General features: G+C 41.6%; 1 protein-coding gene across 1 annotated transcript in view; it reads right to left on the bottom strand.

Moving 5' to 3' along the window:
- Nucleotides 1-12,960, bottom strand: part of AFG3L2 (AFG3 like matrix AAA peptidase subunit 2) — a 40,524-nt gene that overhangs the window by 11,114 nt on the left and 16,450 nt on the right. Inside the window, exons 8-13 of the mRNA XM_025931249.2 lie at nt 12,296-12,569; nt 10,770-10,907; nt 8,284-8,437; nt 4,486-4,593; nt 4,263-4,388; nt 1,673-1,783 (exon numbers count right to left, since the gene is read on the bottom strand). Of these exons, the coding sequence (XP_025787034.1) occupies nt 1,673-1,783; nt 4,263-4,388; nt 4,486-4,593; nt 8,284-8,437; nt 10,770-10,907; nt 12,296-12,569 (911 nt within the window). The remainder of the gene's footprint in view (nt 1-1,672; nt 1,784-4,262; nt 4,389-4,485; nt 4,594-8,283; nt 8,438-10,769; nt 10,908-12,295; nt 12,570-12,960) is intronic.

Raw genomic sequence — 12,960 nt, 5'->3', positions numbered from 1 at the left:
AGACACGCAGCTTTCACCTGCCTCTACAGTGAAATGTTTTAATTCCACTCACAACTCTATCAACTTAGATTTTTTTTTTCTTTTCAATTAACAAATTTCTAGAATAAGTAGTCCATTCATTCAATGGTTGGTTAGTTAGTTAGTTAGTTAGCATCTAACCCAGGTTAAACACACTGCTATACTAGCCTCTAGATCCTCACGGGAATCTCCATTAATCTGGCTTCGTATTATCCACACAGTTGAAACTGTCACATCACGAGACACCAAGAAGAGTCTTGTTGCCAAATCCGAGGTCATGCTCCTCAATGTCCCACATTACTGGACCCTGCCTTTAAGTCCTTTGTAAATGTGTCTTTGCCCTTGTCTCCCATCTCTTCCAACCTCCTGGATCTCCTCTAATGGCATCTATTCCTTGCCTTATTCGCTGATGCACCTCCTGGGCCTGTGGCATACAAGCTCTGCTGACCTCGCTGGCTCACTTTCCTCGCCTCCGCTACCAAATACAGGCAGTGTTTACTGTGCGTCCCCTACCCCCCAAGCCCTCTCACCCACCTCCACACCACGGGAACCACAGCTTCTGGCACCGTGGTGCTGCAGAGTTCCACATGGACAGCCCGCCCGGCTTGTCTCAAATTCTGCACATTCCATCTTCTGCCAAACCAGCTGCCTCTCGAAGCACCCCATTTTTCCTATGGCCTGTAAGGCTGTCCTTTTTTTTTTTTGCCTATTATCGCCGGGACTACCTGTGCTAAAGTACACTACCCCACATTGATGACTACGATGTTCTCTGCCTTCAGATGCCGCTCTCTTCTTCAATGTCAGATTCTTTTTCTTAAAGCCTACTCAACAGCTCAGGAAAAATCCATTAGTTTAATACTAGCCACAGGACAACAGTTTCAAAAGACCCTGAACTCAACATTTAAGGCTTTCTAAAATCTAGAATTAAATATTTTCAGCTTTGCCTTACCTCCCAAAGAACTGGAGTCTGACTGGTTTGCTTTCCCTCACCAAAACACAGGCTGTAACCCTACCTCTAAACTACCTTCTCTGTTCCTGCCACTCTGATGCCATACCTACCCCCCCACCCGCTACTGAAACCTGTTTAAATCCCCCCTCTTCTATAGAGCTGTGCCTGACCATAGTGCCCTTCCCTTCTTTGCCCCTCTGGAATTATCTTTTTATGCATATTAAACTATAAGCTCCCTAGAAGGCATGGAAAACGTGTACATCCCCTACAGTGCTTGTGGGGTGAGCATTTCCTGGTTAAACAGCTGCTACAGCTGTTTATCCATCACCTATACCTAGCACAGGGCACATTTATGCAATAAAATATTTGGAAACAGGAAGGTTGTTTTTCAAAACATTCTCAAAACACTACATCGGTATAATTCAGGGGAAGACACCTTGCTGCTTGCTGCCAATACAAGTGAGGAGTAGTTTGGGCTGCTGTCTCAAACTCACCCAAACCAACAGCACCCATCTCCACCAGACCATGGGGTGGGTGAGGGAAGGGGAAGTTCACAGTACCGAGAGACACAGCAGGTGCATGGTGAGCCCCAGGGTGGGGTGGATAGACTTTTCTTTGCTTCTAGATCTTGCCAAAACAGAGAAACCTATAGTCTCAAACTGATTTTATTGGCCTTTTGACTTGAGTTATATTCAGTTTACTTACCACCAATCACCCGCTCAATTGCTTGTTCAAAGTGTTTCTGATTTATGGAATCTGAAAGGTGTCTTGCAGCAATCAGAGCCGCTTCATTACAGACATTAGCAACATCAGCCCCTACAAAATGAATACAGAACAGCTTACCACCAAATATACTTGAACTGATTGGTCACACATTACGGATGATCATATCCAGTCAGTTTCTCAACCAGCAGTAGACTAAATAAGGGCTTAATGTAATATAATTCAGTTTGACTCATGATGCCCCTAAGCTGTTCTAGCAGTCAGTAATAGCCTGGTACAATCCTGGCCCTTTGAACTGAGATGCAAGTATCAGTAATAGTAAATAGATAATTATAGGCAGCCATTTACCTTTATAGGCAATATGGCTCATGTAACTACAAACTAAGACAGTCTTTAAAAATGCCCATTAATTGGGGCGCCTGGGTGGCTCAGTCGGTTGGGCGTCCGACTTCGGCTCAGGTCATGATCTCACGGTCCGTGGGTTCGAGCCCCGCATTGGGCTCTGTGCTGACAGCTCAGAGCCTGGAGCCTGCTTCGGATTCTGTGTCTCCCTCTCTCTCTGACCCTCCCCCGTTCATGCTCTGTCTCTCTCTGTCTGTCTCAAAAATAAATAAGCATTAAAAAAAATTTTTTTTTAAATGCCCATTAACTAACTTAGTTCTATCAACTCTGTTGGGAGAGTGACTAATACAGACGTTAGGCAATATGCTGAAATACAATGAAAAACATAAGCACTAAAAATAATGGTGCAGTTAAATACCAAAAGTTAAATATGTGAAGCTTGTCAAATGCTTTCTACATCCGTAAGTCTCTTTATTATTTTTTTTTTAAGGTTTCTTTATTTTTGAGAGAGAGAGAAAACAGAGGAGGGGCAGACAGAGGATTCAAAGTGGGCTCCGCACTGACAGCAGAAAGCCTAACGTGGGGCTCGAACTTACAAACCCCCGTGAGATCATAACCTGAGCTGAAATCAGGTGCTTAACAAACTGAGCCACCCAGGTGCCCCGATAAGTCTCTTTAAATTTTTTATTTCTTTAACGATTTATTTTTGAGAGAGAGTGAGCGCAAGTGGGGAAGGGGCAGAGGAAGGGGGTGGACAGAAGATCCAAAGCGGGCTCTACAATGACAGCAGCAAGCCCAATGCGGAGCTCAAACTCACAAACTGTAAGATCATGACCTGAGCCAAAGTCAGATGCTCAACTGACTGAGCCCCAAGTCTCTTGGTGCCCCAAGTCTCTTCAAATTAACTTTTCAGATAAAGTATATGGTAAGTCAAATAAGCTATAAACAAATAAGCTCAATAAACAAACATTAAAACGTTATAAATTCCAAAGTCCAAAGATACAAAACAAATAAAAAGTTAGAACCCTGGGACATTTAAGATGAATATCTTCTTCTAACCATATACTTACATATAATCCTCTAAGACTTTCCAAATGTTCATTTTTATTTCATTTTGAGTTTGGAAGAAAGATAGGAGAAAGGAGTTTGGAAGAAAAGAAATTTGAGTTTGGAAGAAGTGAGAAAGGCTCACATTTACATTTTAAAACTCTTGGAATAAACACATGCAAAGATACTCAACATCACTGGTCATTAGAGACACAAATCAAAACCACGACATGCCACTAAGGTGGCTGCAATCAAATAGACAGACAACGACCAGTGTTGGCAAGAATGTGGAAAAACTGGAACCCTCTTACATTGCTGGTGAGAATGTAAAATGGTGAAGCCACCCTGGAAAACAGATTGATAGTTCCTCAAAAAGTGATTCAGCCACTCTACTCCTAGGTATATAGCCAGAGAAATGAAACGTATGTCCACATAAAAATCTGTACATGGATGTTCACAGCAGCATCATTCACAATAGCAAAAAGATGGAAACAACCCAAATAAAGAAGATGTGGTCCATCCACACATTGGAATATTATCCAGCCAGGGAAAGGAATAAAGTCCTGACACCTGCTGCCACATGGCTCAACTCTGAAGACACTACACTTAAGTGGAAGGAGCCAGGGAGAAAGGATCCTATGTGGTGTAATTCTTTTTACAGGAAATGTCCAGAATAAGAAGATCTATAAAAATGGAAAGTAGGTGAGGGGTTGCCTAGGGCTGGGGATGGAGGGAGTAGCTGCTAATGGATTCTTCTGGGGTGATAAAAATGACCTAAAATTAGACTACAGCAGTTACAGTGCAACCCTGTAAATACACTTTTTAAAAACCACTGAATCATGCACTTTACAATTCACAGATGAACTTTATGGTATGTGAATTTTATGTCAGTAGAGTTGTTAAAAAAAAAAAAACAAAAAACACCCACATACAAATAATCCAGAGGCAGCAGGAAGAGGGTGGGGTACATACGAAATAAGGTTTAACACGCACTGAGAACTGTTCCTGAAGCTAGGTGATGGGTGCAGAGGGGTTCATTATAGTATTTTCTCAATGTCTGTATATGTTTGAAGTCTCCCACTGAAGAGGCCCCAAGGTGAGAGGTAAAAGTGCACTGGGAGCTGGTAAAGGTCACTGGTTTAAAAGACTTCTGACACAGGACATCAGGTTCTGTTCCACTCACCTGAAAACCCTGGAGTTAAGGAGGCAAGTTTTCTTGCCAGCTTCTCCTTTTCCAGGGCACTGTCCAGCTTCAATGGTCTGAGGTGAACTTTGAAAATAGAGGCTCTTCCTTTTATGTCCGGTGGTCCTTGAGAAATTATTTTTAAGGAAAAAAAAAAATCAAAGTGAAATAGTTATATCTCTCCTCATAAGAACTGGACTGAACCTGATGAAGGTCATCTCACCAATAAATATCTGCCTATCGAAACGCCCTGGCCTCATCAGTGCCGGGTCTAGAATATCTGGTCGATTGGTGCCCGCCAAAATGACGACGTTTGTTGTTGTGTTAAAACCTAGGGACATAAAAAAACAAATGCCAGACTTAAAGCTTTAAGCATCATTTCTATAAACACAAATGCCAAAGGGGTGCCTGGGTGGCTCAGCAGGTTAAGCACCTGACTCTTGGATTCAGGTCAGGTCATGATCTCATGGTTTTTGAGGTCAAGCCCCACATCAGGCTCTGTGCGGACCTTGCAAAGTCTACTTGGATCCTCTCTCTCTCCCTCTCTCGCTGTCCCTCCCCCACTTGCACTTTTTCAAGTGCGCATTCTGTCAAAATAAAACACATACACACACACACATACCACACGCAAGATTGTAATTTATAGAACTGTAACTTGAGAATATGTTCTTCATTTTTTAAACGTTTTAAAATTGAGGTGATTAAATTTGCGAAGAATGTGTCTAACCTCCCTGGGCCACAAGACAACCCACTGAGTATTTGAAGACAGGTATCAACCTCCAACTCCAGCCCCTTTGCCAGACTCTGCTTGGTTCTATTGGTCACTTCTCCAATGTCAATGCCTTGGCTACAGGAGCCTTCACCCTCAGGACCCCGGCCCTGAAAGAGCTTTGGTGCTGACAGCCCACAAATATGGCCATACATGGACTGACCACCACAGAGGGAAGAGCTCTACCTTAATCGGATATAGGCAGACCTCGTTTTATTGCACTCTGCTTTACTGCACTTCACAGATACTGTGTTTTGTACAAATTGAAGGTCTGTGGCAACCTTATGCTGAGCAAGTCTATCAGTGCCATTTTTCCAAGAGCATTTGCTCACTCTGTCTCTATTACATTTTGGTAATTCTTGCAATATTTCAAACTTTTTTGTTATTGTATTTGTTGTGGTGACCTGTGATCAGTAATCTTTAATGTTACTATTTTAATAGCTTTAGGGCACCACACACTGCACCCATATAAATAAATTTAACTGATAAATACTATGTGTGTGTTCTGACTGCTCCAGCGATGAACTGTTCCCTCTCCCCCTCTCCTTGGGCATCCCTATTCCCTGAGACACAACAAAATTGAAATTAAGCCAATTAGCCCTACAGAGACCTCTAAGTGTTCGAGTGAAAGGAAGAGTCTCAAGTCTCTCACTTTAAATCAAAAGCTAGAAATGATTAAGCTCAGTGAGGAAGGCATGTTGAAAGCTGAGATAGACTGGAAAGCCAGGCCTCCTGTGCCAAATAGCCAAGGAGTAAATACAAACCAAAGGTTCTTGAAAGAAATTAAAATGCTATTCCAGTGGGCACATGATGATAAGAAAGCAAACAGACTTACTGCTGACATGGATAAAGTTTTAACTGTCTGGATAGAAGATCAAACCAGCCAAAACATTCTCTTAAGCCAAAGCCTAATCCAGAGCCAAGCCCTCACTCTCTTCATATCTATGAAGGCTGAGAGAGGTGAGGAAGCTGCAGAAAACAAGTTTGAAGCTGCCAGAGGGTGGCTCACGAGGTTAAAGAAGCTGTCTCCATAGCATAATAGGGCAAGGTGCAACACCAGGTGCTGATGCAGAAGCTGCATCAAGTTATCCAGGTCTAGCTAAGGTAATTAATGAAAGAGGCTACACTAAGTAAAAGATTTTCAATGCAGATAAACAGTCTTGGATTGGAAGAAGATGCCATCTATGACTTTCATAGCTAGAGGGGAGATATCAGTGCCTGGCTTCAAAGCTTCAAAGGACAGGCTGACTCTCTTGTTTGTGGCTATGCAGCTGGTGACTTTAAACTGAAGCCAGTGCTCATTTGCCATTCTGAAAATCCTCAGGCCCTAAAGAATTATGCTAAATCTACTCTGCCTATGCTCTAGAAATGGAACAAAGCCTGATGAGAGCACATCTGTTTATAACATAGTTTACTGAATATTTTAAGCCCACTGTTGAGACAGCTGCTCAGAAAATATTATTTCTGACAATGCCCTGGTCACCCAAGAGCTCTGATGGAGATGTAGGAGACTAATGTTGTCTCATGCCTGCTAACACAACATCCATTCTGCAGCCCATGGATCAAGGAGTGATTTTGACTTTTAAGTCTTATGATTTATGAAATACATTTCGTAGGGCTATAGCTGCCAGAGATAATCAAAAGGATTCCCTATTCTGGATGCCACTAACAACATTTGTGATTCATGGAAGAGGTCAAGATATCAACATTGCCAGGAGTTTGGAAGAAGCTGATATGCCCCCTCATGGATGAGTTCAGGACTTCAGTGGAGGCAGTGACTACAGATGTGGGAGAAATAGCAAGAGAACCAGAATTACAAGTGGAGCCTGAAGATGTGACTGAATTACTGCAATCTCATGAGAAAACTTGGAACGTCTGAGGAGTTGCTTCTTATGGATGAGCAAAGAAAGTAGTTTCTTGAGACGGACTCTAATCCTGGTAAAGTTGCTGTGAAAATTGTTGAAATTACAGTAAACTATTTAGACTGTAACAAAAACTTAGTTGATAAAGCAGGGGCAGGGTTTGAGAGGACTGACTCCAAACCTGAAAGGAGTTTACTGTGGGTAAACAATGCTATCAAACAGCATCGCATGCTACAGAGAAACTGTTCATGAAAGGGAAAGTCAGTCAATGCGGCAAACTTCGTTGCTGTCTTCTTTTAAGAAACTGCCACAAACCATCCCAGCCTTCAGCAGCCACCACCCTGATCAGTCAGCAACTGTCAACACTGAGGCAGGACCCCTTCACCAGCAAAAAGATTACAACTCACTGAAAGTTCAGATGATGGTTAGCATTTTTCAGCAATAGAAGCTAAAAAAGATTTTAAAATATTTATTTATTTATTTTTGAGGGGAGGGAAGGGGCAGAGACAGAGGAAGACAGAGAATCCCAAATGGGCTCTGTGTAATTAGCACAGAGTCCGATGTGGGGCTCGAACTCAAGAACCAGGAGATCATGACCTGAGCTGAAATCAAGAGTTGGATGCTGAACGAACTGAGCCACGCAGGCACTCTGAGCATTCTTTAATTAAAATATGTACCAAAAAAATATGTACAATTTTTTAAGACACATACTGCATACCTAAAAAGACTCAACATAATGTAAACATAACTTTTATATGCACTGGGAAACCAAAACATTCATCTGACTCGCTTACTGCGATAGTCACTTCATAGCAGTTGTCTGGAACTGAACCTGCAGTATCGCCGAGGATGCCTGTCTGATGTCCAGCTCAGTCTCGTAAACCAGCTTAGTACTGAGCACTGCGCTTCCCTTTCTGAGCACACAACAGCATCCATGTATCTTACAGCACAAAGTATTCTCACATCCCACAAAATGGCTTTCCTAATAAAAGAAAAAGCTGACTAATGTGCAAAGACCGCTACTCTCTTAGTACTTGAAATCTGCCAAATTCACACACTTGGTTATGCATGGGTTTTCCTGATGCTTCAGAATCACAGATGATTTTAAGAATGAGACCACAATTCTTTTGCAATCATTTCACCAATTTTTCTCTTATTCACCTCCAGATGCAAACACCATCTTAATACCAATATTGTTATGGCAGGCTGCCAAGTAAGAATATTTTGGCATTATCCATACTGGTACAGAAGAGCCTTTAAAAAGGGCTGTTTGTTTTAGAGAATACTTTTTTACAATTTGAACTCAATACCGACATAAGGATTCTCACTTTAGCTATATGGAAAACAATTAGAAAATGTAGTTTAAAATACAAAAGACTTGAATATTCACCATCCATCTCCACAAGCAGCTGATTGAGTGTATTCTCCTGTTCACTCTGCCCTCCAAAGTTGCCTCTTCCTCTCTTCCTTCCCACGGCATCTATTTCATCAATGAAGAGAATGCAAGGGGCATTCTTCCGAGCAAGGGCAAATAAGTCTCGGACCTGGATAAAAATATAAACACTAGAGTCACTTAACAACCGAAAATTATTTTCCTCCTAATAAAAAATAAACATCATGCTTCCATCCAAGAGGAAGATGATCTTTTTGTGTTAGATACTGTGTACTACATATTTAAAAAGAGTTATAAGAAGCAAAGAGGTGGCAAATGATGAGTAAGGTGGTACCACTTAAAGCAGTGGTAACTGCTTTAAGGTGAGTAAATATTATTTCTATAATATCATAACTTACTGTATATATCAAAAGTGCTAACAATATCTGCTATTTTTATAGCAACAAATTAATACTACACATTTTTACCCTACCAAAAGAGAATACTGTAGAGGTGTAAACTTTATATTCAGTGTAAAAGTTCAAACTACTCTGGCCCGAGGCAGGCTGTTAATAAGCAGACACTTACTAACAGATCTAGGTAACATGTATACACACCGCAAAGGCCGTGAACTACGCAAGACCACACAGTGATCACCCCAGAGCATAATACAGTGCCCTGCCACTACAGGAGCAGGTGTGAGGCCCATGCACCTACATTCTGTCCTGCTAATAAGCATGTGCTTATGCTTATGATGAAGGAGTGGCCATCCCCAGGGTCTCAGCCTATCACCTGCCCCTTTTAAGAGATCCAGAAACAATCTCCTATGCCTCACATCCCTTTTCACTTCATTCACCAGAAGTCCAAGTTTCCCCATCATCCTTTCCTGCCTAGACTTCCTAGCTTTCATTCCTATAGTGCTCTGAACACATCCCCTAGGATAACTCATGTCCCGCCAAGGCCTCTCCCTCTGAACTCCAGATCAGTGATCAACAGATCCCCATCCTCTCACACCTCCTTCACCCCCTTGTCTGTCCCTGCAAAGCTCTCAACTGGAAGGGGTTTTGTCTTTCCATCCGAGCCAGTGGGAGTTGAAGTGCACCTCACGCAACATGACTACTGCCAAAACAATTCTGCTGGAAAACCCCTGCTCAGAGATTCCCACCATGTGGCAGACACGCTGCCCTCCTGGTTGTAGTACTTCCTGGGCCCGATTTCCCATTCTTCCAGCCTACCCCCACCCCCTCCACTGGGCACTATTTTTTTAGTGGTTCCTGGTTGGCTGTCCCCTGACCCACCTCTTTCAATCACCTTCTGCTCTATTTTGCCATGGCCAGCAATGCCAAGGTTTCCCTACACAACCAGCTTCCCGTGGTCTACTCTGCCCCCTCCCACAGGTCTGGCTTGCTCATGTACTCAAGCTTCTCTCATAGCCGGCTTCTCCTGGATCTCTAGCCCATTAGGCCCACCACTTACCCCCACCACCCACAGCTCCTCTCCTGTCTTCAGCCAACCCCCACCACTCCTACCCGTACCAGATTCCATGATCCATCATCATAAACATTCAAGTCCCCCAGGCTCCCCTAGCCGTCTGACAGCCCTCCTATGAATCCACCTACTTTACCTATCATAGCTCATTTAAATTACGATGCCATCAATAGTAAGACTCATCATTAATACACTTCCCACTGACAAAGAAAAAATGCTACCAGTCGGTGGCACAACACTTAGTTACTGATTATAAGTTGCATCTTGGTGTTTGGAAAAGCAACTGTGGTAGCACTTGGCACTTCTACAGTGTTAAAAAAAAAAAAAAAGTCAATATTTAGACACTGGTAAAATACACAAGAGTAAAAATTTAAGTGTTTCTTTAAAAACTAACCCATACTCACACTTCCTGATTTCAAAACTTACTACAAAGGAACAGTAATCAAGACTGTGGTACTGGTATAGAGAGAGACAAATGGGTGCCAACACCATTCAACGGAAAAATCATCTTTTTAACAAATGGTGCTAGGAAACCCAGATATACAAATGTAGAAGAGTGAACCAAGATGGACCCTTACACCTCACATCATATTAACTTGAGACAGATCACAGACCTAAACGTAAGAGCTACAACTTTTAAAACTCTTAGAAGAAAACACAGGAATATTTATGACCTTGGATGGTGACAGTCTTAGAATATGATACCAAAGCCCAAGCAACAGCAAAAAAAAATGGATAAATTAGTCTTCATCAAAATTAAACACTTTTGTGCTTCACTACTAAGAAAGGGAAAAGACAACCCACAGAATGGGGGAAGTTATTTGCAAATAATGTATGTGATTAGGAGCTAATATCCAGAATATATAAAGAACTCTTACAACTCAACAACAAAAGGACAACCCATAAACAGACTGCACCAGTCTGGTCCAGGGCCATCTTTACCAGCTCCGTATTTGGGGGGAAGATCAGGGAGAGACAGAGGAGGGTGCGCCATCATAAGAGAATGAAAGACTTACTCTAGCTGGACCCACACCAACAAACATCTCCAAAAACTCAGATCCACTAACAGTGATGAAAGGGACGTTGGCTTCTCCAGCTGTGGCCTTAGCTAGCAGTGTTTTCCCAGTGCCTGGAGGACCAGTGAGAATGGCACCCTTCAGATATAAAAAAGGAAAAGTATATTTAGCTAGAATTTCAGAAAAGTAAATTGCATATCCACAAACAATTCTAAGATATAAATCTGTCTATAAACTCTGATTATATAATAAACGTTCCTTAAACAACGATGGCAAAACATTTTTATAACAGTAAGAAGAGGAAGAAAAGGATTAGAGACTACCTTGTTTTAAAAAATGTAGTAAGAATGTAAAATCTTACATACTTCGCTTTAAGATTCTTAGCACTGCTTTTCAGATCTTTAGACTTAAGCTGAATATCTATTAATAAACCAACTGAGGTTGGGGCATCTGGGTGGCTCAGTCAGTTAAGCTTCTGACTCTTGGTTTTGGCACAGGTCATGATCTCATGGTTCATGGGCTGGAGCCCCAAGCTGGGCTCTGTGCTGATGGGATTCTCTCTCTCTCTATCTCAAAATAAATAAATTTTTAAAAATTTAACAGGTAAGTATAAAAAATAAATAAAATAAGCCAACTGAGGTTTACTTAAATAATTCAAAGAGACACAAACACCACACTCCCAAATTACATTTTGCTTATTTTCTTCCCTTTAAAATTTCACAAATGAAGTAAAAATCTAATGACCAACTATGAATGTAGTTAAAAAGGGAAAATGTGTTTGCTCAGTCTAATTATTCAAGTTGTATAGATGTTTAGGCATGATGTGCACAGATACTACATAAGTCAGAAAATTGTAAAATTATCAAATATGACTTTTCATCCACACAGGCATGATATGAAAATCAAGGAAACGATTTCCTTTACAAAGGATTCCTTTAAAGTAAACTTTATTAGTGGATTTTTTTAAATAATTAAACATCTTGGATTCATTTACTTAATGACCAAGCCTGGCCCTGGGAGTATAAGCATCAGTAAGGCCAGCCTGTCACCAGCAGCAGGCATGGGGACTCCTGGGAGGAGGAGGCTAGAATCAGTGCTATCTCTTCTCCACCAAATCCTGTGCCACGAATCTGAGTGCCAGGCCCAGGCAAATGGTCTGTTCAAACCTGCTAAGGGAGGGACAAGCGGGTGACAGCAGGAGGCAATGCGCTCATGTGCAGTTACTGACAGATGGGGTATCCGAATCAGACTGGAGGGAGAAGGAAGGTGAATCAGGGAAGGCTTCCAAGGGGAGAGAACACAAATCTTTTCAGGAATATACACACCACATACAAGCAGACACATTGCCACGGAACAACTGACCTGAAAAAACCCTGGAGTAAAGCAGAGACTAATAAGACAGAAGAAGAAAAACAGCTACTTTGTCACAAGTAATCAAACTTCATAAAAGTATAACTTCAGAGATAAAAAATTCAAACAATTTTTGGGTTAATACGTTGAAAATAATCTGAACGTTCACTTTTTACCTTTGGGATTTTTGCTCCTAGGTCTTGATACTGCTTTGGGTTTTTCAAGAAATTCACAAATTCCATTATTTCTAGCTTGGCCTCCTCACAGCCAGCCACATCTTTGAACTTCACATCTATCTCATCCTTCAAGACTTTGGCAGTGGTTTCTCCAACACTGAAGAGTCCACCCATCCCCCGGCCTGTCCGGCCAATGCCGGCGGGCCCTCTCCGTATGGTGTACAGTAAGAAAGCGATGATAAGCACCGTGGGCAACATGCTCAGGAGAAACGAGCTAAATAAAAGAAACCACACACAACACTGACATGTTTTTAAGACTGTTACTCTTCGGCTTTTTAAATGTTTGCAAGATACACTTTTTGGTAACTGCTTAGGATACAATTGTAAACGTTTTCTATTTTTGTAAAACCTGAATATTCTAAATGTTTTATTTGAGGCACAAAGACAATCTCAGTGTCTCAATATCACTGACGTAGAATTGCTGAAGATGAGACCAAAGAAAAAACTGTTCTTAACACATATGCTGTCTACTGAGATTTTATTTCTATCCCAGTAATCTCCATTTATGCACGATACAGACCTAGCTGTAATTTACTATCATTATATCTGCATTTCAAAGAAACTTCTTTTGAATTACTTAGAAGTTTTAACATGACCTGGCGTTA

The sequence above is a fragment of the Puma concolor genome, chromosome D3 (genome assembly GCF_028749965.1).
Source record: "Puma concolor isolate L17-30 chromosome D3, mPumCon1.1.hap2, whole genome shotgun sequence".
Classification (NCBI taxonomy): Eukaryota; Metazoa; Chordata; class Mammalia; order Carnivora; family Felidae; genus Puma; species Puma concolor.
This window is presented reverse-complemented; position numbering and strand designations above follow the sequence as displayed.